The sequence below is a fragment of the Hipposideros armiger genome, unplaced genomic scaffold, assembly GCF_001890085.2.
Source record: "Hipposideros armiger isolate ML-2016 unplaced genomic scaffold, ASM189008v1 scaffold_621, whole genome shotgun sequence".
NCBI lineage: Eukaryota > Metazoa > Chordata > Mammalia > Chiroptera > Hipposideridae > Hipposideros > Hipposideros armiger.
The window spans coordinates 575995-598511 of NW_017731971.1; the positions used below are offsets into that span (position 1 = coordinate 575995).

The 22517-nt window shown below is 48.1% G+C and overlaps 2 protein-coding genes across 2 annotated transcripts in view; one reads left to right on the plus strand and one right to left on the minus strand.

The window, feature by feature from the left end:
- The first annotated feature begins 433 nt into the window (after window positions 1-433).
- ECM1 (extracellular matrix protein 1) lies at window positions 434-6167 on the plus strand. The gene is made up of 12 exons (XM_019625252.1): window positions 434-639; window positions 1813-1863; window positions 1948-2049; window positions 2199-2279; window positions 2370-2480; window positions 2958-3014; window positions 3178-3192; window positions 3337-3659; window positions 3925-4293; window positions 4803-5023; window positions 5182-5269; window positions 5682-6167. Exons 1-12 carry the CDS (start codon window positions 570-572, stop codon window positions 5910-5912), a joined length of 1719 nt encoding a protein of 572 aa, XP_019480797.1. The 5' UTR covers window positions 434-569; the 3' UTR covers window positions 5913-6167.
- A 14724-nt stretch (window positions 6168-20891) lies between these two features.
- Window positions 20892-22517, minus strand: part of LOC109372252 (uncharacterized) — a 7711-nt gene continuing 6085 nt past the window's right edge. The window contains exon 5 of the mRNA XM_019625258.1: window positions 20892-21313. Coding sequence (XP_019480803.1) covers window positions 21205-21313 — 109 coding nt within the window. The 3' untranslated portion in view covers window positions 20892-21204. The remainder of the gene's footprint in view (window positions 21314-22517) is intronic.

Here is a 22517-nt window from a genome sequence, read left to right on the forward strand (position 1 = left end):
GATGTGTCTTCATCTGACTCTCATGGGGGATAAAAGGAGTTTGACTCTGTCTCCCTGTCTTTGTCCCAGGGTGTTGGGGAAACTAAAAAGGGGAACCCCTGGGGTCACTGCCCTGCTCCCCACTCTAAGCTCCTTAGTACCCTGTTCCCCCAACCCCAGTTGAGCAGGTTGTCAGATCCCTTCTCCACCTGCAAGTGGAGAAACTGAGGCACCAAACAAGCCCTCAAACATCAGTTGCTCCATGATTCTCAGAATCAGTTTCTCTTGGGCTAATAAGAACGCTCCCCTCTCATCACCCCCATTCTTCTCAGTCCTGTCAGAGGCTTCAGGCGAGCTTGGGAGGAGTGGCTGCCGGAGGAGGAGCTGCTGGGACTGAGTCACGCAGGAAGCTGAGGAGGGCGGGAGCTATTCCCAGATAGCCATATAAAAAGAAGGCTCTGGCCCTGAAGTCCACAGCAGCAGTCACAGCGACAGACAGACACAGGCTTCCAGCAGCCCAGCCCTCCCAGTCCACATCTGCCGGAGCAGACACTCCTCCTGGGTGGCCACTGACCAGTCCTTGCCCCAGGATGGGGAGCGTGTCCAGAGCAGCCCTGGTCTTGGCCTGTTTGGCTGCTGTTTCTGTAGCCTCCGAGGGAGGTGAGTTGGGGTTGGAGTCAGCACTTGGAAAGGGGTCCTGGCCAGCGGGGGCCTGGGGCCCGAGGCCAGCTCTCCTATCCGGCTACACACCAGCAAGGCAGTTCTCCATTTGACCTGTCTGAGCAGGCCCAAGCAGGCCCAGGCACTGGAGCCGGGGCGCAGGGGGAGAGTGCTCGAGAATGCTGCCAGGAACCAAAATTGGAGTCAAAGGACAACTCCTGGGGGCTGCGGTGGGTTCCCAGGGACGGGCCACTGCCTGAGGGGGGGTTCATATGGGACCTATTAGGCCTGGGCAGAGGAAGGGGCCCCCAGGCTGCTCCAGACGGGCATGCTGACTTAGAGCCTTGGCTGACTCCCTGCCTGGTTAGGAGAGGGGTTGAAAGGGCGTCCACAGGGGACCAGACACAGCCACCTCTGTCTAGCACACACACCTTACCTACTTGGATGCTGAACAAACACGCCACTGAGGGCAACTGTTGAGAGCATCATAGATCTAGCCTGTACCTCTAAGACCCTGTTGCACTGTCCTGCCTACTTCCTAGTCTTTTGTGACTGCAGGTCAGCTATGAGCCATTTCTTTCCGTGCAACTGTAGGGTGACTGGGTTCGGTCCTGAGTCATCCCTGCTCCCGTCCTAAACTGAGACCTACACTAAGGAGGATCTGGGACTAGCTAAAGGGGAAGCACTTCAGCTTCTGGGTGGGCGAGCTCCTTCTCGGAAGGCCCACAGATGCTTAATGGGGCTGGAGTGGGAGGGCGGGTGGAGGAAGTGGACAGGTGAGGCGCCGACCCCTTCAAGGTTCGGACTTCTTCCTCTGAGAACTAGGGAAGCATCACAGCAGAAAGGCTGTGGGGAGGAGAGCCAGAAGCCCGGGCAGACACTGACAGCAGTGAGGGCCTCCCCTGCAGCAGGATGGCACATTCCCTTCAGGCCCAGACTTGGGGGACCCAAGGCTTTGAGCCAGTAGAGGTGAGGCTGTCTCAGAACCCAGTGAGGCACAGCTAGGTGTGTTTGGGGGTGGAATACGGGACGTGGGGCAAGAGTAATACGGAGGGGCTTCTGGCGTCTTGGTCATCTTCCCTACACTCGGGACCTCTACAGCCCCCCCACCCCGTGCTCAGGGCCAGGAAGGGCCCCTCAAAACCACCCCTGACTCACCCTTCCTCACTCCAGGCTCCCAGGTTTCAGGGAAGAGGGAGCTGGGGCCAGAGTACCTTCAAGAAGGTAAGAGTCTGGGGGGGGGGGTGGCACGGGATTGGGGGTGGAGGAGGAACCGTAGGCACTGACCATCTCGCCTCTTGCCTCTAGTTGGCTATGCAGCACCCCCATCCCCACCCCTGACCCGAGTCCTCTCCGGGGATCACCATGACACCTCCCACCATGGCCTTCTCTTCGAGGGCCAGAGTGAAGGTGAGCCCACCCCGCCCCTCTCAGTTACCCCTCCAGCTTCCTGGTCTGGCTTCCTTCCCTGGGTCTTCAGACTGGGAGGGGGAAGAGCCCCTGCCCTGGCTCCTGGCCTGCTAGGAGAAGGGGCTACTCACGTGCTCCTCCTCCTGTAGTGCAGCCCCCTCCCTTGCAGGAAGACTTCTTTGTCCTAGAGGAGGAGATGATGCCTCCCCAACTCCTTTTGAAAAAGATAGGTGAGTGCTCGCCCAGTCCCTCACCTCCAGCCCAATGGGATCTTGCTGACTTCAGTCTGACCCTTTGCTCCTGTGCGTCCTTACCCTCAGAGTCCCCCTCAGCCTCAGGAAGCCACGGAGTGGATCCCCAGCTCCCTCAGGAAACTGTCCCCCTTCAAGAAGAGGTGCCTCCTACCCAGCTCCCTAGTGAACAGAAGGAAAGTAAGTGACTCAATCCTCCTGCTGGTGGCTTTGGGGGCTCTGCACTTACTAGCTGTGTAGCCTTGGGTGAGCTACCTCTCCCAGCTTTTACTTTCTTCATCTGTAAAACTGGGGAAAGAATACCTATTTTATAAAGTTATGGGATTTAGGGGGGGTGGCAGGGAACAGCCATGGTCATTGGTTACACGTTGCTTTCGTGCTACAATGGCACAGTTGACTCTTTTAGGGAGGGCGCAGCCACAGTGGCCCATGTGGGGATCGAACCGGCAACCTTGGTGTTATCAGCACCACGCACTAACCAACTGAGCTAGCGGGTCACCTCCTAAAGCTATGAGATTTTAATGGCATTAAAAATAGCACTTATTTTCACTTGCTTCTCTATTGAGCGCCTTTCTATGAATGGGACCTGGCCAGGTCCCCCCTCTTCTAGAGAAGCCCGTGCCAACGTGATTTTTGCTTATGCTTCTTCTACCCCAGTAGACTCATCCTTCCCACTTCAGGAGGAGCAGACCATGCAACCTAAGCAGGGAGCGAGTGAGTGACAGCTCTGGTCTGCCCATCCCGCTGCTTTAGTGCTCAGGAGCCTGGCGAGAGGGCCAGGGAGCATGCGCCTTGGCAAGCAGCACAGGGAGCAGGCCTGATTTGGGGGAGCTGTAAGGGTGATACCTTTCATGCCTCGGTTTTCTTTTCCTTTCAGACACTCATTCTGAAGGTAAGAGCCACAAATTCATTTCTTCTTCTTTTCCCGTATCCTCCCAAACCCTTTCTCCTCAACCCCAAGTCCTTTCAATCCTCCCAACTCATCCAGCCTTTCTCTATCGAGTTCCCTCGGCCTACTCTGTTGTCTCCATTCTAGAAAAGCCAGCTCCCTTCATGCGCCAGTCTCCCGCAGAGCCCCCGTCTTCAAATCCGGCCCAGCACTGCCAACAGGGCCGGCCCCGAGGGGGCTGGGGCCACCGGCTGGATGGCTTCCCCCCTGGGCGGCCTTCTCCAGACAATCTGGACCAGATCTGCCTTCCTACTCGGCAGCATGTGGTGTATGGCCCTTGGAACCTGCCACAGTCTGGCCACTCCCACCTTAGTCGCCAGGGCGACACCCTCAATTTGCTGGAGACCGGGTATTCCCGCTGCTGCCGCTGTCACAGCTACACACACCGCTTAGAATGTGCACAACTCGTGGTAAGAGCTGGGCTCTTGATCCTGGGGGTGTCCTTTAATCCCCGGACACAGGTGTGTGTTTTAAAGACGAGAGGCCTAGGCCTGGGTATTCTGGAGCCTTGAGTCGCTTTCATTGGCCCTACCAGGGGCCTCCCCAGGGTGCCAGGAGAGCAGAGACAGCCTCTGCTCCTTTCCCATCCGTCCGCCCAGGGTCCGTTTCAGGAGCCTGGGAGGAAGACGAATGTGGACAGTGGGCTGCTGCGCTGACCCACCCCTCTTGCTCTAGTGGGAGAACGCAATGACCCAGTTCTGTACGGCTGAGTTCTCGGTTAAGACCCGAGCCCACTGGTGCTGCAAACAGCAGGGAGAGGCTCGATTCTCCTGCTTCCAGGAGGAAGCTCCCCAGCCACACTACAGGCTCCGGGCCTGCCCCAACCAGCAGCTTCTCTCGGGCCCCGAGCTGCCTTTTCCTCCTGGGGCACCCACATTGCACAATATCAAGAACATCTGCCACCTGAGACGTTTCCGCTCTGTGCCACGCCACTTCCCAGCTACTGACCCCATCCGAAGGCAGCTGCAGACTCTGACCCGGCTGGAGGGGGAGTTCCAACGTTGCTGCCGGCAGGGGGACAACCACACCTGTACTTGGAAGGCTGTAAGTGGACGTTCCAGCCACTCCGAGAGCCTGCCTGCCTGCCCACCCATCTCTGACCTCTGACCCCGCCGGTCCATTCCTCCGCGTACCTCCCCGTTGTGAGCACATCTAACCTGCTTGTGAATGTCCGTCCACCCGTTCGTTGTGTTCGTCATCTGAGTCTGTTCGTCCCGAGCCTGCGTCCTGCACTCCTGGCCTCATCCACCCATGATCCCACATGCATGCACCTGTCTGCCAGCCATCCGTCCAGCTCTGGCCTCACCCGACCCTCTCCGTCTACTGTTCCAGCTCATCCCCCGTGGCCGGCTCCGAACCTCACCTGTGCTCCTACCCTGCACCTTCCCAAACCCACGTGTCCACAGCTACCGCCTTGCCCTCTGGCTCTTTGCCCTTCCCTTTCGGTACCTGAGGCTGGGAGTCCCTCACCTCAGCACGGGGCAACCAGGGAAGCAGAGGGTGGGAAGGGGGCCTGTGTCCAGGCTTCTGACTCCCCTCTCTTTGGCCCACAGTGGGAGGATACCCTTGACGGATACTGTGATCGGGAACTGGCTATAAAGACCCACCACCACTTGTGTTGCCACTACCCTCCCAGCCCTGCCCGGGATGAGTGCTTTGCCAGTCAGGCTCCCTACCCCAACTACGACCGGGACATCTTGACCATTGACCTTGGCCGAATCACCCCCAACGTCATGAGCCATCTCTGTGGAAACCGAATAGTTCTCACCAAGCAGTGAGTCTTGCCTAGCTCTTCCCCAACTGTCTTCCCTCCCCAAAACCCTCCCCTCGGGTGCACTCTTGGGAAGGGCAAAATCATAGTCTCCCCATACCATTTTTATTGCCTGGGGGTTCCCGAAGGCCCTGACCCCTGCCCTTTTCCCACCAACATAGTAAACAGATTCCTGGGCTGATCCGGAACATGACTGCCCGCTGCTGTGACCTGCCGTTTCCAGAGCAGGCCTGCTGTGCCCAGGAAGAGGTGAGTGTGGGTGCAAGGGGGCGCAGCCTCCAAAGGGGAGGGAGGTGGCTAGAACTGCAGGCTATCTCTTCTTTCAGTACCTCAAACCAGCCCCCAGGAATAAAGAGGACTAATGGGGAGATCTTTTTTCTTGGGTCCAGAAGTCCTCATTCCTGACCTGACCTGCTCCCCACCACTAAGTTATGCCTTCTCTGGGCCTCAAGCTCAGACATTTCCAGGTGTGCACATCTGTCCATCACAAGACGTCTAGCCGTGCACGGCAGCCTCGCACTCTCTCTGGACCCCAGGAAGGGATCCAGGGAGACAGCAGTAGAAGCTGAGGGAAAGGGGACTTTGGACACCCAAGTATCCATGCCTGACCTCTCGGAACCCCCTCCCCAACCACCTCTATTTTACTCTTCTCATTCATCAGAAATCAGCCTTCATCAGTGACCTGTGCGGTCCCCAAAGTAACTGCTGGCGAGACTCTGCTTTCTGCTGTAAACTGAGTCCTGGCGATGAACAGACCAACTGCTTCAACACAAATTATCTGAGGAACGTGGCTCTAGTGTCTGGAGACACCGGGGATGCCAAGGGCCAGGGGCAGCAGAACCCAACTCAGGGAACAAATATCAGCTCCACCTCTGAGCCCACAGAAGGATGAGTCACCCCCAGAGCCTTGGAGGATCAGATTGGGGGAACCCCACCCCACCCCACCCTTCTGGAAGAGTCATCACAGTAAACACCTCTGGGATCTGGTGTGCTCACTGTCTGTAACATCTCACTGGCAAACACACCCTAAATCTGCTGGGATTTTCTTCAGTGACGGGGCCCCGAGGCCCACTGCCCTGCCCCCACTGGCTGAGCAGAAATTGTTTCAGAGGCTGTGATGGAACCATCACTAAATGGCTGAACTTCACTATGTGTCTTCTTGCATTTATTCACATACTTAAAAAGGAACATCACCTTGTTAGCTAGCTATCGGGGTCCAGAGGTGAAAAAGATATGCTGCATGTCTTTGGTGAGCCCCCGCAAATGCCACAGCCCTACCTGACATTTTTTAATCTTCCCTTTGAACCCTTGGAGTCCATGCGTTCGTTCATTCATTATCCATCTATTGAACAATTGATGTTCACTGTGCTAGACCAGGATACACAGTCCCATCGGTCAGGTTGCTCACATTCCAGGAAATTAGCAGGTGTGATAAGTGGTGTGGTTATCCAGAGCCTGCGTGCTCAGGGTCCCGGGGTGGGAGTGGGGCTGGGAGCAGTCCGGGTGCAGTGGGGAGGTGTCAGGGTGAGGTCAAAGCTTCTCCAGGAGAGAAGCAGAGGGTACACGTGGCAGGTACAGCCCAAGCAGGAGGGCCAGCTCATGCAGAAGCACAAAGGCCTGACTCAGTGGTGTTCCTCCGAGATGTGGCTGGGAAGATAAACAGGAGCTCATCACGAATGCCTCATCCGCAGCTTTTAACGTGGATCTTCAGCGCGCGAGGGCACCGGCGTTTTCAGGCATAGGATGTGTTCAGATTTGCCTTTCACGACGTGTAGTCGGCAGCCAGCCAGGCAGGCCTCTGACCTGGGAGGCCACCTCGGAGAGTGTCGTGGTAACGCCGAAGGGAGGGGGCTGTACCCGCCAGACCTGAGCTGGACCGCAGGGTAGCGGGACTCCCCAGCCCCTCGAGGCTGCCCCCAGGAAGCCGGAGCTGAAATATGACTCGGGTCCCGTGGGGACTAGTCATTTGTGACCCCGCTGTTAGGCCAACAATCCAGAAAGCGGGACTTCCCCGACCCAGGTTATGGCAGAACAGGGTGAACCAAAGCCCACCGTCCAGGGACAAGCGGACGAGCTGAGCCCCAGCAGCTCTCCAGCTGATACCGCCGCTCCCCCCTTGCTTCCTCCAGAGGTTTTTGTTTATTTACTCATTTATATTTTGCCGGGATCGCTGTTTCTAACCTAGCAGCGTTCGACGGCCCCTCGGCCAATCGGCCAGCACGGGCGCCAATAAGCGGGCGAGAGCCGCGCTGAGCCCCGCCCCTGCGCCGGCAACCCCGCCCTCCCGAGTCTGGGCGACCTCGGCCTCCCGTCACGTGCTCGAAGAGCATCACTGCGCCTGCGCAGACGTAGTGCTCACTTCGACCGACGCGAGGACTCAGGGATTGGACTGGGGAAGGCGGGGCTTGCTCCCCCCTACATCCACCCACTCGTCCGTCTTGCGTGACCGGGTCAGCTAGAGCTGGAGGAGAGGGGCGGGGCCGCGGCCGATGGAGGGACGCGTGGGCGGATCCGCGGACAGAGACGCCTCGAAAGGGCTCTGTCCTTCCGGAAGCTTCCCGCAGGTGCCTCAGGCTGCGTTTGCAAAGCGCAGCTTCAGTTGCTGGAGCGGCAGTGTGAGACCGGTGGGACCGCGGGCCCAACCTGTGGGAGTTGTCAGGCTACCGGGATGGGGGAGGAAGGGAGCAGTAAAGCGATATAAGCAGCCGTGTTGGAAGGATAGTGCTGGCTAGATATAAGCGTCGTGAGCTGAGTTAATAGAAGTCATTGTCTCTAGGGGCCTGCAAACTAGCAAATGAAGGAGGTGGTTTGGGACAGAGCCCGGAAGCATGAATAGGATTACTGTTAGTTACCAGGAAAAGGTGCGAATGTTAACGTTTACTGCAATTAGTTGTATAGATAAGCTATCCAAATATAATTCATTAAGTTCAGGGGCAGCGGATAAAGAGGTCAGAGCCCCAAACTACTTGGAGGGGCCCGGGGAAGCTTCATGGAGGAATTCAAGTTTGAATCGGATCTTGCTGGAAGGGGAGGTTTACAAAGCCCTGGTTGTTTGCAAAGTTCAGCTAAAATAAAATAGTGTCCTTTGGGTGTTAGGCAGAGTGCTAAGTAAGCTGGCTATAAAGAAGACGGAAACACCTCCCTCAAGGATTTTTAGCTCAGCGGAGACTGGAATATCGAATGATAGACGTATTCTCTGGATTCGATGGGAGACACCCAGCCTGGCTTATGGGGAGGTCTTCTTGGGGGAGGCCTTAAAGCAGAAAGTGTGGTTGGTATATTTGAAGAGCCACTCAGTAGTAAAAATGGTGTGGGGAGTAGCTAGCTGTGAGGTTGCAAATGTAAGCTTAGTCATGCTTTCTGGAAGATGTTGGTCTCTAGAAGTCATGCCAACTTGGAAATAAGCACCTGTGAAGGACTGAAAAAGAAAAGCGATGTGAACAGCTTTTTTTGTTTGTTTTTAAGATAAATCAGGTGAACAAAAATAGATGAGCTGGAGAGAGGACAGAGACGGACCAATTCAGATATTGAAATTGTAGTTCTTCAATGTCAATAAAACTGTGAGGAACTCAGATCCAGCAGAACCTTGTTAATGGTACAGGGGATGAGAAAAGGGTGGAGGGGACAACATCTTTAAAGCTATTTAGGAGCTACACCCCTGTTTGCTGCAGATGTCCAGGATGATTCTCCAGTTTGAGGTTTGGGTAACTAGGATAGGACATACAGGAGGAGGAGAGTAAATTCAATGTTGGAGTCTTCAGTAGTCCCGTGTCCCTTAGTGAAAGCACCTTCAGAAGGAAGATGTCAAAGCCAAGTTCTAGGGAACTGGGTGTGAATGGGAGGTGAAGAAAGGGAGGCAGCAAGTGTTGCCTGCTCTTTCAATGTACTTCTGTGTTCTAGACCAGCAGCCTATTAGGACACTTGGAAGTCTCTTAGATCCCACAAATTCAGCTTGTTGAAAAATGAACTCTTCTGGGTATGGGAAGATGTGCAAAAGGAAATACAGTAATAAGTGAGTTGTAGAATCTGGGTGGTGGGTATATGGGTGTTCGCCATACAATCTGTCAGCTTTTCAGCATTTTTGAAAATTTTCATAAAATGTTGAGAAAAAAGATCATCTCTACCCTCCAACTGTTCCTGCCCCGGGCGGGGGGGGGAGCCCATCTCAATAAAAAGAACTGCCACCTACTCAGTTGTTTAGGCAAAGACTTGAGAATTCCTTCTTTAATGAATCCCTTTCTTCCCTTCTATTTCAGCCACCCACCACATCTCCTACGCATCTCTTAAGTCCGTCAACAGTGCTCTTTACGCCAAAGTTAGGTTCTGAAGGCAGATGTAAGGCAAAAGTGACATAATCCACATAACCGTTGGAAATCCCTTACGTTACTCATAAAATACAGTAGCTGTGGTTTGGTGTGCACGACTCTACACAAAAGGTATGTACAAGTATGTATGTATAAGCGTGGAGTGGAGATGGTGAGGTACAGTATATAATAGGGTACACAGTATAATCTTAAAGAACCTTTCACTACATAACAGAGTGCCACATGTCATTGAACAGAATTGTTAAATACACACAGGGCACAGGGACACTGTGCTGGTCACCTGTCCCCTGCCTCCAACCTAGTCCAAGCTCCCACCAACCCTCAGGATTATTGAAACAGCTTCCTAACCAGCCTCGTGGCTCCTGCTCACCGTGTCCAATCTGTTCCCCATGTTCCAGGCAGAATGAGCTGCTAACTGATTCAATCAGGTCACTTCACAGCTTTAAAACCCCTCAGTGATGTCACACAGTTCCCTTAGGACAATGTCAAAAACACCCCCATGTGGCTGCCCTGCTGTCCACCATCTGGCCTCTGCCCAGTCCTCTGACTTAGTCATGCACACCTCTTCCTGCTTGTTCCCTAAGCCCCGGCAGAACTGGGCTGGTCACCTTTCCAGGGTCCTCACATTCTCCTGTGCGTTCGCCCCTTTGCCGCGCTGCTCTCTCCCAATAGAGCCCCTTTCCCCTCTGCCGGAGTGGGTAAGCCCTGTCCTCCTGTGGCGGACTCTCCCTGTCTACTCAGCAAGCCATCCTCCTCCAACCTCTCCCCTCCCGCCAATACTTCGTTCTTGCTGAAATTTAAATATTAAAAAAGCATTGTGAAAAATAACACGTTTAAAAAGTGTGCTAAACATAAATGTATACAGTTTAGTGGATTATTATAAAATGAAACTTCCCGCAACGACCACCCAGGTCAATCAAAGCACGTTGATGACACCCCAGGAGCCCCCCATTATGCCTCTTTCTGGTCACAGACTCCTCCCACCCCTGTAAAGTAACCGCTATCCTGGTATTTTTAGTAGTCAGTTACTTGCTTTTTCTTTATAGTTTTACCACCTAAAAATGAATCCTAAAAATATCATTTAGGATTTTTTTAAAGCGTTATGGAAATATAATTTACATAACCATACAGTCTGCCCATTTAAAGTGTATAATTCAGTGGTTTTTGATATATTATTAATTTTTTAAGATTATGGTAAAATATATATAACATAAAGTTTGCCATTTTAACTACTTTTAAGTGTACAATTCAGGGACATTAATTACATTCATTCATATTGTTGTGCAGCCAGCACTACCTATTTCTAAACTTTTTCATCACCCCAAACAGAAACTCTGTAACCATTAGGCAAAAACCACCTCCCGTTCCCACCGCCCCCAGCCCCTGGTAACCTCTAATCCACTTTCTGTCGGTATAAATTTGCCTATTCCAGAAACCTTGTGTAAGTACCTTCAATATTGGTAGGTTCTTCTGTGTCTTGCTTATTTCACTTAGCATGTTTTCAAGGTTCATCCACGTTGTAACATGGACTTCATTCTTTTTTATGGCTGAATGAGATATTCCATTGTATGGCTAGACCACATTTTGTGTATCCATTTTTCTGTTAATGGACACTTGGGGTGTTTCCATCTTTTGGCTATTATGAATAATGCACAATCATTTTAATTTTTTGCCCATTTTGCCCATTTTTTTAATACTATAAGAATGGAATCAGACACAATGTAGTTTTTCATGTTATTCCATATACCTGTCTTCTTCCTCCCCCTCCTCCTCCTCCTTCTCCTCTTCTCCCTCCTCCTTTTCTTTGAGATGTTCTTCACATACCAGCTCTCTTTGTTTTTTATTTAACTTTCACTTGCTTTTGCTTCCTTTTTGCGTTGTTTAGACTTTTCTTGCTTTCAATTTTTTTTTTTTTTTTTTGTAATCTGAAAATTTATCCTTTTCTAACTGCCTTTTTTTACTTAGCTTCAACTTTTTCAGGGCAGCTTTGCCCATGTCCTGGGACCTCTAATTCTCTTTCAGTGGAACCGGTTTTCCAGGAGGAAAAGAAAATGCCTCTTAGCTGTAGAGTATTGAGCCTTGCGATTTTTTTTGTACACATGATCACATCCACTGTGAATACTAATAGTTTTGTTTCTTCGTTTTAATCCTTTTGTCTTTTATTTCTTTTTCATTTTTACTATCCTGGATTACCTCCAAGTCATGTTGACAGGAAGTGGAAGTAGAGGGCTACCTGACCTTGTCTTGTTCCTGATTGTGGTAGCCATTGTCCAAGATGGCCCCTGGTAACCCTTGTCTACTGGTGTTCACCCCCTTGTGTAGTCCCCTCTCATATTCTTGGTGTGACCAGTTGTGCATGGCAGAAATGATGGCATGTCGCTTCTGAGGATGAGACATAAAAGATATAGTGGCATCTTCATCTCTCTCTTGGAAACTAGTTCTACGGGAAGCCAGCTGCCCTCTTGTGAGCAGAGGTCCATGTGGTGAGAACCGGAGCACGCCAGCCAATAACCAGAAAAGAACTGAGGCCTCCTTCTAACAGCCATGTGAGTGGCTTTGAAGGGTCCCCTAGCCCCAGCCAGGAGGCCTTCAGGTGATGCAGCCCCCGCTGACTTCTAGACTGCAGCCTCCCGAGAGACCCTGAGCCAGAGCCACTCAGCGAAGCCACTTCCAGATTCCTAATACACAGAATGTGTGAGATAATGCTTGTTGTTTTAATCCATGAAGTGTTGAGGTAATTTGCTTGTACAGCAGTAAATCACTGATCTCAAAGGAAAAACTTTCACCGTTTCCCCACTAATATGTTTGCTGCTGGTGCTTTGTAAGTATCCTTCATCATATTTAGAAAGTCCTCTTTTATTCCTAAGAGCTCATATCATGAATATATGTTGAATTGTATTAAATATTTTTCCTGCAGCTATTGAGATGATCTATGATTTTTTTTCCTTATTTGGTTTGTTAATGGGGTAAATTCATGAATCGATTTTTTTTTAAGTTCAACTTAGCTTGCATTACTAAAATAATAAACAACTTGGATATGATATATCATTCTTTTTTTTTTATTTTTTATTGCTGGATTCAACTTCCTCATATTTTGTGTAGTATTTTTGTGTCATTGCTCATGAATGAGATTTTCCTGTAATTTTTCTTCCTCATACTGACTTGATCAGGTTTTTGGCATCAAGATTATGTGGTTTGTGGTTTTGATGAGAGGCACAGTCAGGTGCGTTCCCAAGAAGAGAGGCTCAGGAAGAAGAAAAAGTATTTTACTCACAGGTTCCGGGACAAGAGGCGTGGCACGCCACACAGGGCCACATCTGAAAGACACCAGGCTGGTCAGGTGGCAGAAGACAGTGCAGTGGGGGAAGGTTATTGGGGTTTCTGTGGGAAAGGCAAGGCAGGGTCGGGTGAACCGTTTAGGACTGGCTTGTTTGTAATTTGGACTGGCTTTGGCCTGTTGGGGGGGGCCCTAGTTGCCTGGCACCTGGCCCTGAGATGATTAAAGAGGAATGTTGCCTCCTGGGGTGCAAGGGCCAGAGAGAGGAGGCCTAGCTCTGAATTATGCGCTATGCTGGGCCCTTGGCTATCTCTAATTATCTCGCCCCAGCAGAAAAGATTTTTTTAGGATGGCAAGACATCATCATATATAGAAAAAAATTTAAATATATATTTACAATACATTATACTAGCCTCAAGATGAGTTGGCCAATGGAATTACTTCTATTCTCTGAAAGGCTTTATATAAGATTGACCTCATTTTTTTTGTAAAGATATAAGTTGCTGATGAAGCCATGTGGGCCCAGTTCATGCATTATGGGAAAATGTTTAACTAGTATTTCAGTTCTTTTAAGTTATTGGTCTATTCAGAATTGCTGTTTCTTCTTTGGTAAAATTTCGTAAACTGTCTTTTCCCCCATTGGGAATTTGTTCATTTCATAAAAATTTCCAAATGCTGTACCATAAAGCTCATAATACCCTCTTGGTTTCTGCAAGAACTATAGTAATGCCCTGTTTTTATTCCTGATGGGTTCGTTTGCGCCTTTCACTCCTTGTCCTTTTCATCACACCGAGGACTTACCAGTTTCATTAATCTCAAAGTACCAACTTCTGTTTTATTTTTATTACATTGTGTGTATGCCTTCAATTAGCTTATTATTTCCTTTCTAATTTCATCAAGTTTAATTTGCTATTCCTTTTCTACTAATTTTTTATATTTAGTTCATGAATTTCCAGCTTTTCTTTTTTTCTAATGTAACTATGCAAGGCTGTAAATTTCCCTCAAAAGAAGAGCTTGTATCGCACAACTTCTTATATGTAGTATATTTAAATAATGAAGTTTAGACTTTTAAATTTCATTATAATTTTTTCTTTGATCCATGGATTATTTAGTAGTATGTATATTATTTTATTTCCAAACATATTTCCAGACATTTCCTAGCCATCCTTTTGTTTTTGAATTCTAGCATAATTGCATTGTGGCTAAAGAATAAACTTGGAATGATTTCATTACTTTGGATTTGTTGAAACCAGCTTTATGGCTTCGTATGTAGCCAGTTATGGTAAATACTATTAATTATATGCGTGTGTGAGAGGAATATGTATTTTGTAGTTTTACAGGTTCTATATAATGTTCTATACATTTATTTATTTATTTTTATTTTTTTTTAAGATTTTTATTGGGGAATTGGGGGAATGGGAACAGTGCTGGGGAATTGGGGGAAGGGGAACAGACAAGTTGCTGTCGTTTTTGTTCTTCAATCTAGTTGTGGAGGATGTTGCTTCACTGGCCCAAGTTGGCACCATCATTGCGCTCTTCTCTGGCGAGGCAGATCAGTCGCCGGCTTCTGGACGGCCGCTCACTGCGGCTGCTGGCCGCTCACGCTGGCTGCTGGCCACACACGGTAGCCCATGGCAATCCACTGCCACAGGGACTGCAGCCCACGCCGTCGCCGGCGACTCATAGGCAGCCCAGCTCCAGGTTGAGCTGTTGTTCAGCATCTTAGCTGTGGAGGGCAGTGTCACTGGCCCTCATATGTGGGATCCGAACCGGGGCCCTCTGGCATCCCAAGCGAGTTCTTAACCATCGCGCCACTCGGCTGGCCCTCTATACATTTATTTGGTAGTTAGTTAATAGTGTTATGCAAATCTCCTATATCTTTACTGATTTATTTTTTTGGTCTACTGCAAGAGTGAAAATGTCTCCTATGATTGGATATTTGTTTAGTTTAATTTTTGCTTTAAATACATTGAGGTCATGTTATTAGGTACAACAAATTTAGAATTGTTATATCTTCCTGGTGAATTGAACCTTTTTAATAATTATGAAGTATCCCTCTTCATTTCTAGAACATATAGCTGGATTTAAAATAGTTGGATTTTTAAAAATCCATATATGGTGACAGAAGGAGACCAGACTTTGGGCGGTGAGTATACAATGCAACGTACAGATGTTGTATTATAGAATTGTACACCTGAAAATTACATAATGTTATTAACCAAGGTTACCTTAATACATATAATTACCTTTTTAAAAATCCAGTCAGACAACCAGTGTCTTTTAACTGGTGCATTGGTCCACTTACATTGAGCATAATTAGTGATGATAATTTTGGATTTAATTTTATTAGTTTCAGTTTGTCCCACCTGTTCTGTGTTTTTTTTTTTTTTTTTGGTAACAGCTTCACTGAGATATAATTCACTTCCCATATAACTCACCCATTTAAAGTATACAATTCAAAGCTTCTTAGCATATCCACAAATGTTGTGTAACCATCACCACAATCGATTTTAGAACACTTTTATCACCCCCAAAAGACAGTGGTCCTCATTGCCCCATCCACACCCCCACCCTGCCTCCAGTCCTAGGCAACCTCTAATCTACTTTCTGTCTCTATAGGTATGGGCCTATTCTGCAAATTTCATATGAAGGGGGATCATTCAATATGTGGCGTTTTGTGTGTGTGCCTTTTTTTACTTAGCATAATACTTCTAAGGTTCATCCATGCGGTAGCAGGTGTCAGCACTTTGTTTCCTTTTATGTCTGAATAGTACTCCATCGTATGGATATCACACGATTTATTTATCCATTCATCAGCTGATGGACATTTGGGGTGTTTCCATTTGGGGATATTGTTAATAATTCTGCTGTGACTATTCATGTACACATTTTTGTGTGGGCAGATGTTTTCATTTCTCTTGGGCATATACCTAGGAGTAGCATTGTTGGGCCACATGGAAATCCTATGTTGAAGCTTTTGAGAAGCTGCCAGATTGTTTTCCAAAGTGGCTACCCTCTTTTACCTGTGAGGGTCCTAAATTCTGCACACCCTCATCAACACTTGTCTTTTTTAACGTTAGCATCCCAGTGGGTGTGAAGTGGTGTGTCTCTGTGGTTTTGATGTGCGTTTCCCTGATGGCTAACGCTAAGCATCTTTCCATGGGCTTATTGTTCCTTGTATGTCTTCTTTGCACAAATGTCTATTCAAATCCTTTGTCCGTTATTTAATTGGATAGTTGTCTTTTTATTAATGAGTTGTAAGAGTTCTTTATATAGTCTAGGTAAAAGTCTCTTATCCCACAGATGATTTGAAAATATGTCCTCACATTCTCTGGATTGCCTTTTCACTTTTGTGATGGTATCTTTTGAAGTACAAAAGCTTTTCATTTTCACATAGTCCAACGAATCTATTTTTTCTCTAGTTGCTTATGCTTTTGGTGTCGTATCTAGAAAAACATTGCTTAACTCAAAGTCATGAAGATTTACTCATATGTTTGTTTCCTTCTAAGAATTGTATCATTTTAGCTTAAGTCTGACCCATTTTGAGTTAATTTTTGGTAACCGCTTCACTGAGTGTAATTCACTTACATGACATAAGATAGGGGTCCAATTTCATTCATTTGTATGTGGATAAACAGTTGTCCCAGAACCATTTGTGGAAAAGACTATTCTTTCCCCATTGAATTTTGGGTACCCATGTGGAAAATCAATTGATCGTAAATGTGAGGATTTAATCTGGACTCTGAAATCTACCCCATTGGCCTATATTATGTCTACCCTATGATTATTGTACCTTTAGAGTAAGCTTTGAAATCAGGAAGTGTCAGTCCTCCAAATGTTCTGGCATTTGAAGGTAATTTGTCTGTTTTGTTCTGACTGCTTTTACTATATTTTCTGTCTTTGCTTTCCTGCAACTTCACTATCATATGTAAGGCTGTAGGCTTTTTTGTTTTGTTTTGTTTTGTTTTGTTTTAATCCTACTTAGGATTTGTTGGATTCTTCAATGTATGCTTTGGAGTGTTTCATCAATTCTTGAACTTTTTGAGCCATTTTTTCTTCAACTATTGCCTGTGTCCATTCATTCTTTCCTTTCCTTATGGAACTCTATTTAGACCTGTTCACGGTGGCATCCATGTCTCTTACCCACTCCTCTGCATTTTCTATCTTTTTACTCTATTATGCATCATTCTGGATATTTTCTTCTGACTGAATTACTCCAGTAATTTCAGTTCTTAATTTTGGTTACTGTAAGTTTAAATTCCAGAATTTATTTTTTTTCCCTGTCTAAATTTGCTATATCATTTTTTTTTAAGTTCTCAGCCAAATTTTCCTTTCTTGGCTTTTATTTTTTGAACATACAAGCATACTTCTTTTGTAATCTATGCCGATTATTTTAATACCAGAGACCCTGTAAGTCTATTTCTGTTATGTATTATATCTGTGTTCTTATTCATGCTATCTTACATCCTTGGGTTATCTTTGTGTGCTAGACATTGTTTTTGAAAAGTTATTTATAGAAATGCCTCGAGACTCAAGATAATATTAATATTGTCTTCCTCTAAAGAGCACTTACTTTTTTGCTGGTTCCTGAAGGCACTAGCAATTGGGAACCACCTTAAATCAAGTTCAAGGCTTGAGATGTCCTGGGTCCCTCTTACACCTCGCATGCTTCCTCTCAGCATCACACCCAGAGCAGAGAAACATTCGCTAAGGTCCTCATCCTTGCAGGGCTCCGTCTCTGAAACTTTCACCCTAGCCACTTGAAGATGCCAGAATTGCAGCTCAGACTTTCCCAGAATAAAAATCCCGAAGGCATAAACAGCTTTCAAAGAAGTCGTCACTTCTGCACTTCCCCGTCCTCTTCAGTGGCTCAGTATTTCAATTCAGCAGTTCCTCAAATCCTGTCACTTCTCTGATGCTTCTAAGATGACTTTTCAATTTTTCTTTTTTTAAGTTTTTGTCAGTATAAGGGTTTGTTTGAATTATCTAGGCTTCCATATCCAGAATTGGTGGTCCCTTTCACCCTCAATTGAGGGGTCCAGTAGGCCGCAGTATCTTCAGAGGAAGTAAGGTCCTCACTGTGCTTTGGGATAAATCATGATTGGTCTAAGTCAATCATGGTAACCCCCTTCCTCTTTGCCTGTCTGAGGTGGGCATAGGACCCATTCTAGGGTAAAAAGACACAAAAAGAAAACTCCTGGGAACTTGTGGATGAATTTTAAAGACAGCTGTTTGGGAATCAGAGCCCTTTCTCTCCTCTTTGTTTTGGGATGATGTTATGTAAGGAAGTCACACTTGAATCTGTGACAGCCCTGACTGCAGCTGACAAATGACTGAGGGAAAAGCCCAGAAAATGGCAGAGATGTCAACTCATGGCTCTCGATATTGTTGAGCCACTTAAAACCCTGGAAGCCTTTGCTTCCAGGCTTCTCAAGGAAACAGTAAACATCCTCCTGGTTGCACTGTTCGGTTTTGTGTCATGTGCAGCCCAAAGCACTTGTAACTGACATGTCATCCTTCAAGACTCAGCTTTAAATGTCACTTCCTCAGGGAGGCCTTCCTGAATCCCCCAGGTCAACACATTTGATAATACCCTCTACTTTCCCTTTAGTAACTCTCATTGTATTGTAATTATTTGTTGAACGACAGTCTTTCTCTCTGGGCTGTAAGATCCATGAGAACAGAGACCATGGTTGGTATCCCAGAGCTCAGCTCTGTGCCAGGCATGGCAGCCTCTAGAGAAATAAGTATCCAAATAAACACAAGAATCAAGAGCACAAGTGGAGGGAGAAACTGGATAAAAATCTCAGAGGATGTGAATTGAAATGCGTGTAGTTGTGCTCCTGCTAACACACGAAAACTTTGAAAGCTCGAAGAATCATTAGAGGAGGGTTGGAATGGCCATCGTCAGAACTGGGTTTGTGTTGATCTGGTACAAGAGGCGCCAAGTAGTGTTAAAGACCCAGCTGGGATTCGAAGCCATAACTGTTCGTTGGCATACATCAGCAGAGTGAGGAGATTTCCTCCAGCAGGGTTCAGCTGCCTGGGGGTGGGACAGAAGTTGGGTAATGAGACTGGGCCAAAGATGGGGGCTGTCAGAACAGGCTGCTTTCTGTTCTGTTCTCTGGTGAAGCAAATAAAAGGAGACGCGGAATTTTGTTTCCACTCCCTCGATAAATGAAACCTTCAGAGAGCAAAGGCTTGCCTTTTCTTTCCAGACTGGAGATTATCCCTTGGCTGAAGCCCTAACCCCAGAAGTCTTCCGCCATCACCCACTTGCAATGGAAAGGCTTGAGGGGGATCTGTGAGCTTCCTAAAGTGTGTACATTTTGGTGGGGAGAGTGTCTACAGCTTCCACTAGATTCTCTAAGTGGTATGAAACCCAGAAAAGTAAAGTCCACTGACTTGGGGTGGCTCCTAGCCATGGGCCACTGTGTGGACCTACTATGTGGATCAGGGCTGGACTGATGGGTCATCACAGTCATGCGTATTGACAAGAGGTGGCGTGTCACAGTGGGAGACATTTAGACTCCAAGGTCAGACAGAGGCCTGGGCTGTGTCACTTGGCTCCTCTGTCTTCTTTCTATAAAATGGGAATGGTCATTGCAGTTGCTTATTCAGAGCGCCATTGTAAAGACTAAATGAGTTAATACACGCAAATGCTTAAGACCATGCCTGGCACTTAGTAGGGCTGATTTTTATTATAACTAATGATTAATGTGTGTCAGCAGACACATTCAAGGACAAAGGCAGCATTTAGGGGAGCATAGTAGCAGCTCGTCTTATGCAAAGCACACAGTTTAAGCTTTCTCTCCTCTCCCCTGATACTTACTGTGTGAACCTGGGCAAGTTTCTTAACTGCTCTGTGCCTCGGTTTACTGTCCTATAAGATGGAGATAATAATAATAACTATCCCATAGGATTGTTGTAGGGGTTCTATGCGAGCTCAGAGCAGTGACTCAAAACTCACTAAATGCTGGTATTATTATTATTATTATTATTATTTTTAATTTTTTTTTTATTACCTAGGTACATTCAGGTTTGTGCTGATGAGAGAGGCCCTTTCCAGCTGGCTCCCATGGCTTTTCCTCACAATGAAACCTTCACAGCCCACAAAGCACCTTCACACACCCCGCGCCGGCCTCACAGTGGCTCTGTGGGGTGAAGAATGAGACCCAAGGAGAGTAAGTGACTGACCCTCAGGCCCCTCCTCACAGCGCCCCTTTCCTCTCCCGTTTCCGTCTGTAGCAGCCCCACTGGTGAAACTCCACACTGACCATAAAGCCTTCCTAATTGTCTTAATTAGCACTCCCTGTGTGACCCAGTGGTGGGACACGGTGCACAGCTGTGTAGTCACGGCAGCCCCGCCTCCCTCACCAGACCACTGATGGGCACAGGGATTGCCCAGCCCTATGCCTTTTGCTGTACCTGTCACCGTCGTTTGCCCAGAGTGCCTTCTCTAGAGAGCTGCTGAATGAAGGAAATGGAATACTGGATGATTCTACTATTCCAAGGCATGCATATGTTTAAGGGAAGTAAAGGAGGGTACCGAAAGGCTGACCTGCACTGCAGCCTAAGACCGAGCCAGGCCACATGGAAAACTAGGACTCTGATCCACAGCTGGCAGCCACCTGCCCAGGAAACCAACTCCTTATCTAGAATAAACCGTATAAATCTGTATGTCAGATAGGTAGGACGTCAGACTATCTCTAGTAACAATCCGGGAAGTGAAACAATAGCTTCTGGAACAATTGGCTCAACTTGGCCAGGATCTGATTTTTTTTTTTAAGATTTTTTTTTTTTTTTTATTGAGGAAAGGAACAGAGTTAGGGAATTGGGGAGGGGGAACAGACAAGTTGCAGTCCTTTAGTTCTTCAGTCTAGTCATGGGCTTCACTGGCCCATGTTGGTATTATCATTGCGCTCTTCCCGAATGAGGCAGATCGGTCGCCGGTCTCTGGATGGCCGCTCACGGTGGCTCAGGGCCACTCACGCTGGCTACCAACCACTCACGGTAGCTCATGGCAACCCACTGCAACCCATGCCATCACCGGCAGCTCATGACAGCCCAGCTCCAGGTCGAGCTGTTGTTCACCATCTTAGCTGTAGAGGACAGAGTCACTGGCCCTCATGTGGGATCCGAACCGCGGCCCTGCTGCTCAGAGCTTGCGTCCCAAGTGAGCTCTTAACCAGCGCTCCACTCGGCCAGCCTGGCCAGGACCTGATTAATACTGCCAGCTTCCTTAATTTTTGTCCTCATTTCAACTTAGGACCAACCAGAGAAGGCCAAGTATGCACCCCAACCAGGATGCCGGGATGCTAGGCAGCCTGCCTACGCTGTCCCCATGCCAACAGCCTCCCTGAGGGCACACCTGAAGCTCCCCGCTCTCGTCCACTCTAGAGCTTTTCCCCTCCTCCCCCTGCCTTTCCGTCTCTGCCAAAACACGAGTGACCGTGGCTGACTATAGCAAGCTCTGAATACATAGCCTTTGCTTTCCTTGTTTGGCTGGTCTTGATTGATTTCCATGAGACCCAGGAATGAAAGGGCAGGGGGTGGAGGCCCACACCGGCCTCAGGCCTCCGTCAGTTCCCTGGTTCCCCCTGGGGTGGAGCTCTGAGCCCTCCGACTACAGGGTTGCTGGCTGCTTCACTGGAAACGCTGATCAGACCTTTGGACTCAGCTGAGCTGGAGCTGCAGAAGCCAAATTGACGCAGATGAAATCCCCCAGGCATAAAATCACAAAAGAGTTTTTGTTAAGATGCTGATTGGGAGGGATGGGCTCCAGAGATCTGGGGAAAGGGCTGGACAGCCGGGACTAGAGAAATGAGGGAAGGCAGGAATTTTGCCTGGACCAGGAGCCAGAGACTGCTTGGAGCTGCCTTGGTGGGATGGCGCATGAGTCAAGATTTTTATCTAAACTCCACCAAGATTCTTTCCTCAGTCCACAGATATTTAGTGAGTGTGTAGTGTGTGCCAGGCACTGTTCTAGGCGCTGGAGATGTGACTGACAAGCCACTGACTTTGCAGAGCCCCCACCCCAGTGGGGGGCAGACACGCAAGTAAGTGACTGAAAAAATAAGATCATTTCAGAAGTGGGAAGCACCCTGAGGACAATAAAATAGGATGAAGTGATAGGAGGAGAGTGCTGGTGGTGGGGGCACAGCACCAGGTAAAGTAGTTGGGAAAGCCTTCTCAGAGGTATGCCCTTTGTGCTGACACCAGAAGGAACCAACAACTCTCAGGGGACACAGTTTCCAGCAGAGGGAACAGCTTACACAAAGGCCCTGCAGTGGGACCTGGTTTGACATGTTCAATAGGGAACAGACAGAGGGTGGGCATGGCTAGGGCAGTGTGATAGGGCAGAGGATAATAGTGGTCAGATAAGACCAGGAGGGAGGCTCAGGTCAGACCATACATGGAGGGCCTTCCAGGCAAAGTTAAGAGTTTAGATCTCATGTTATTCTAAATATAATAGGCAATTATGGAAAAAAGGCACAGAATGGCTGGCCTGCCTCAGCCGTTTTATCAAGGCCTTAGAAGAGCTCCTGTGCTGAGGTCTTGTGAAGACCCCGGCAGCTGGGGATGTGTGTATGTGGGGGGATAGTGTTAAGGAGATAGGATGTGGCCAGATGCAGTTACTTGGAAGACACAACCAGAATCCCTTGTTGAGTAGGACAAAACGGGCCATAGAGTGTGTGTAAACCCCTGAAATTGTACATTACTTTTTCCTGTGTACCCTATTTTACACAGGAAAATAGGGGAAAGCCCAGAGCGTTTTTAGACTCACAGAAGAGTCTCTGACCAAAAGAAGATAGAAAAGGAGCACATTGACCTGTATGCTTGCATGTGCACATGCCAATTAGCAAGGACACGCAGGTGTTGCCTTGGGGTGGGG